At 45.7% G+C, this 5000-nt stretch overlaps 1 protein-coding gene across 1 annotated transcript in view; it reads right to left on the reverse strand.

Moving 5' to 3' along the window:
* Nucleotides 1–5: 5 nt before the first annotated feature.
* The window catches only part of LOC143286868 (galactosylceramide sulfotransferase-like), a 6102-nt gene continuing 1107 nt past the window's right edge, over nucleotides 6–5000 (reverse strand). Inside the window, exons 2-3 of the mRNA XM_076594803.1 lie at nucleotides 4845–4946; nucleotides 6–731 (exon numbers count right to left, since the gene is read on the reverse strand). Of these exons, the coding sequence (XP_076450918.1) occupies nucleotides 6–731; nucleotides 4845–4946 (828 nt within the window). The remainder of the gene's footprint in view (nucleotides 732–4844; nucleotides 4947–5000) is intronic.

The following is a 5000-nucleotide window of genomic DNA, read 5'->3' on the forward strand; positions in this document are numbered from 1 at the left end:
ACGCTTCAGAAGAATGACAGGTCATAGTCGGCCTCGTTCAGCAAATAGTGCACCTGTCTGTCCTCAGGCGTGAACACTCGGTTCTTCTTGAAAGGGTTTTTGTTCCTGGGGATGTAGAGGATGTCCCGGATCTCCCAGCACAGCAGACGCCTCAGGATCACCAGCGACTCGTCGAAGTACTCAGTGATCATGACCCAGTGGAAGTCCCGGCCCAGCTGCTGCAGGTACTGCCGCCTCAAGGTGCCGTTCTGCACGTGCGACACGTTCATGCCTAGGTCCTGGGACTGTTTGTTGCGTGTGTAGGACAGGGGACCGCCCTGCCACGGGAACATGTCCGGGTAGTGCAGGTACAAAGCCAGCGGGTTGGTGTCGTTCCTCTCCAGGGCGGATTTCATCTTCCCGCCGGTCATGCGGCCGTAGTACTCGAAAGAGGACACGAACTGTGCCAGGGGATGTCTGAGGATGGCGAAGAAGAACGTGTCCCGGGGCATCAGCTGGTGGAAGAAGCGGCCGTCGTAGATGGCGTGGTTCCAAAGGAGGTGGTAGTGCTGGCCACTGGGCGGTGGGATGAGGTGCTGAAGAGTCAGGGTCTGGTTGGGCAGGGACAGGTAGTTGTAAGATTGGGAGTGCACGCGTTTGCGCGGCAGAACGAAGTTGAGACCTCGGGCAAAGCCATAGCGCTGCAGGATGTTGGCCACTGTGGAGCTGCCCGCCTTGTGGACCTGGCCAACGACACGCAGGCGTCACATCTCGTCATCAGTTGCCATCGCTACAGTCATCGTCTTTTTTTACATTGAGCATTGTCACTACATTCACCGCGCTCGCGCACGCACACACACACATGCATACACACGCGCGCATGCGTACGCACGCATACAGACACACACACACACACACACACACACACACGCATGCATACGCATACACACACACACACACACACACGCACGCACGCACGCACGCACGCACGCACACACACACACACACACACACATAAACGCACGAACGAACGAAGGCACCCATGCACGCTCATTTACAGGCTATATAAATGCTGGGAATAACAACTCCTTGAAAGAACTGTAAGTTAGGAATTTACTCCACGGAAATTTCGAAAAAAAAGTACTAAACTATTCTGACCAATAGAAAAAAATATTACTTACAAACCGCACTGTAAATTGAAACGTTTTCTCAAATCATAGAAGGAATAACTGAATTGTTGGAAACACAACAGTTAATCTTTGCCAGGGAACAAGTAGGATTTAGAGGGACATTTAGAATATCTGATCAAGTATTTGTTCTGTACATGTTAGTCGACAACATGTAAAGACATGAACAGGGAGAATCGTTGCTTTACTGACTTCCTAAACGCCTTTGATAATGTTTCTCGTCAAACAATTTATTTCCCTTCAAATAACAATAAACGGGGACTATCACTGTCAAAATAATGTAATCGTCGACATTGTTATGTGATACATCATTTTGACTCACCACATTATGTTCACATAAAGAATGGTGTGCATCAAGGAAATAAACAAGCTTTTAATACATTTATCGATGACGTGGTAAATCATTTGAAAAGGAAAAGACTCACCTTTCATGCACTGTAAATTAAAAGAAGGGCAAATTCCTATTGTATTTTATGCTGATGATCTTGCGATTGTGGCAATGTTATCAAGCAGATTGGAAGCATGTCTATTTTCCTCAAGGCTTTTGTTCATACAAGTCTTTGTTTCTCGGTATCTCTCCTCCCCATGATTTTTCCTCGGATCCACGTTTCCCCATGTTTGTGTTCCCCAATGGACATGAAGCCCTAGTCAGTGTTCATTCAACATGTCTGTATTTCCATTGGTTTCCCGAGTCTGCTACTAAAGTCTACTGACCCTGTTGGGGTTTATGGTAAAATCTTTTCTCTTCTTCTTCTGCTATCCCCTTTCTCCCTCCCCCCCCCCCACCTTCCCCTCCTTCGCCTCGCCCCCGTCCATCCCCTCCCCACGTTTCTTCTTCTTCTTCTTCTTCTTCTTCTTCTTCTTCTTCTTCTTCTTCTTCTTCTTCTTCTTCTTCTTCTTCTTCTTCTGCTTCCAAAGAAAAGAAAGAAACACTAGCAGTAGCAATTGACCCTTGAATATGCCTACATAAAGTCAGTTTGCGCACCTCATGGAGCTGCTACTAAGTTATGGAGTAAGTTTGACACTGACAAGATGGATAGCAGCAGCGCTTCAGGAAAGAACTGTCGTCCTACGCCTGGAGATTGGAGGTCTGCACCTTCTAAACTATCATGGGACTGCCACAAGGGTCTCCGCTCTCTCCTGTCCTCTACAATGTCTACACGAAGGCCTTGCAGACTTAAACAACAATGGAATTGCTCGGGTGCTTACCCTTGCGGATGACGGCCTGGTCTTCAAAACTTCAAAAAATGCTCAGGAAAGAACTGAAGCCGTCCAGAAACAACTAAACAATATTGCTCAATGTGCAAAGACACAGGATCTTCATCAATCCAGCGAAAGCCCAAAACGTTGCTGTGCACCTCTAACAACAAAACCGCGAGCAAATCACCACCTTCTGTGTCATTCGATGGAATTCAATTGAGAAAACTGAAAGCCTACGCCTACCTAGGAATACACTTCGACAGGATGCTGACCTTCAGAAACATACGGAAAATACTGTTCTCAAATGCAAAAAGGGCTTTCAGTCTTAAAAGCAATGGCAACCAAAGGAATGAACAACGCCACCTCTTCCTGCTATACCAATCACTCGTCTCAGCGGATCGACTACGGACTTGGGCTTACAACACCGTCTCAAAGCAACCTCCTAAAATTAGAAAGGAGTACAAAATGAAGCTATGAGGCTGATCCTTGGCAACAACAAAAGACACGCCCACAGAAACCATGCGATACCTGCTTGACCTTCCTTCAGTACAGCCAGAAACAATGTTAGAACAGGTCAAGACCTACCTTCAAAGCATTAGAAAACCCTCTAAAACCCCACTGCATGACGCAGTCAAAGAACCAAAAGGCAGCCGTCTAGGACGAGGAGATCATGGATGGGACAAGCAGAAGACACAATCCAGCTAGTATGCCGACTACAAGACCTGAAAGAAACAAAAGAATGGGAGAGAAAAACCCCAAAAGCCTCAGCCATCTATTAAACACAGTCATTTCACCCACTCTAGGAAGAACATTGTCGGGAATGGCCAGAGGGCAAAAACAGAGCGGAAGTGAAGCTTACTCATAGAAGAAAACAGTAAAGAAGAGGACATCATCATATACACAGATGGCTCAGTCACCAAAGACCAGTCTGGTTGGGGATTCACTGCGAAACAAAATGGAAAAACAATTTGGGAAGAGAATGCTGCCTACAAAGTCACAACCTCCAGCCTAACGAGGGAAGTTGAAGCTGCGACACATGCCCTCCTAGTGGCTATCGTCCATCCAACGCCCGGAAACCAACATGCCATGATTCTAACCGACTCAATGAACCTCATACAGAAAATTGAAAACGGAACTGGGAAGCCCAGAGTGGCATAAGGCAATGCGCAACTTTCAGATTAAAAAACTCACATGGTCATACTGCCCCGGGACATGCAGGTGTTAAGGAAATGAGCGAGCTGACAGACTTGCTGGTAACGCAACACCAACGAGCGGCCTACATCTAGGAAAATCGGAAATTCTCAGAAAAGTCAAAGAATACCAAAAAGAACAGGTACAAGGCCATCACACCATCGATCGCCTCAAAGAATAAAAGCAGAGAGAGGGAGCGGCCGGAAAGTCTAACATGACAGGTAGAGCACGATGCTTTGGCAAAATCAAACAAATATCGGCATCATTTCCAAACCAACATTGGCGCAATTTTTCTTCAAAACGGAACAGAGTCTCTGTGGGCCTTTCCAATACAATAGAACTGGAGCAACACACTAGACGCACGTTCTTGGCATCAGAGATCTTTTCCATCCCTCTTGGCAGCCTCTGTGCGTGTGCGTGTGTGGATGTGTGTGTTTGTGTGGATGTGTGGGGTCTGTGTTTTTGAGTGCGTTTTTGAATGCCGAGAGTGGAATGGACACAATGTCCCGAGAGATCTGTGTAAAGGATGGGGTTTTTTATAAATATATAATTTATATATAAAAAATATATATATATCTTTGGGTATATTGGGGGGGTTGGGGGGGGGAAAATAAAGGCGTATGTGTTCTTTTACAAGTAAATGTTCACTCTGTGGTTGGGGTTTTTTCGGCTGTGTTTTGGTGTGTGTGTGTGTGCCCTGGGAAACGGGGATACTAGCCTAGAAATTGTGGGAAAAAAAGGTTGGGGGGGTGCAAGGGAATTTTGTGTGTTGGTTGTTTGGGGCCAATTTTTTTTTTTTATTTGACTTCCCTTTCATCTGTGAAAAATGCATGTTTGGGGCTTTTCCCGTTATCATGGGTGGGGGGGTTTTGTTAATTTTTGTCCCATAATTTTTCATTCATTCGCTTTTAAATTTTCACCAATTTTTGGGCTTATTTATTTTTTTTAATTTTTTTTTTAATTTTTTTTATATTTCATTTTTTATTTCTTTCTACCTTTTTTTATATTATAATTTTTTAATTTTTTTTATTTATTAGGAACGTTTTCATTTATTTAAATTTCCCCCCCCCCCCTTTTTTTTTTTTTTTTTTTTTTTTTTCTCAAGGGGCCGACTAAACGCGGTTTTGGGTTTCGCTGGGTTCAGCATTTTTGGAGATTTGGGGTTAAACCTAAGGGTTTTTCCGGGGGGCAGTGAGCCTCCCTTTGGGAACTGAAACCCGAAAACCCCTTTTTTTTCCCCCTCCTCTTTTATTCCCTTCACAACCGGAGGACAGAGTTGAGGGGTACCTTTTCAAAGAAGGGCTGGGGTCTGGGGGAGCACTCCTTTAAAGTCGGGCCCCTGTGTCCCCCCTCGTCCCCGCCCCCAAACCCGGGTGGGCCGTCTCCCGCCTGAAAAGGGGGAAACAGGGGTCGGGTCGGGCATTTCCTTTGGGGATGCTGATA

The sequence above is a fragment of the Babylonia areolata genome, chromosome 1 (genome assembly GCF_041734735.1).
Source record: "Babylonia areolata isolate BAREFJ2019XMU chromosome 1, ASM4173473v1, whole genome shotgun sequence".
In the NCBI taxonomy this organism is placed as follows: Eukaryota; Metazoa; Mollusca; class Gastropoda; order Neogastropoda; family Buccinidae; genus Babylonia; species Babylonia areolata.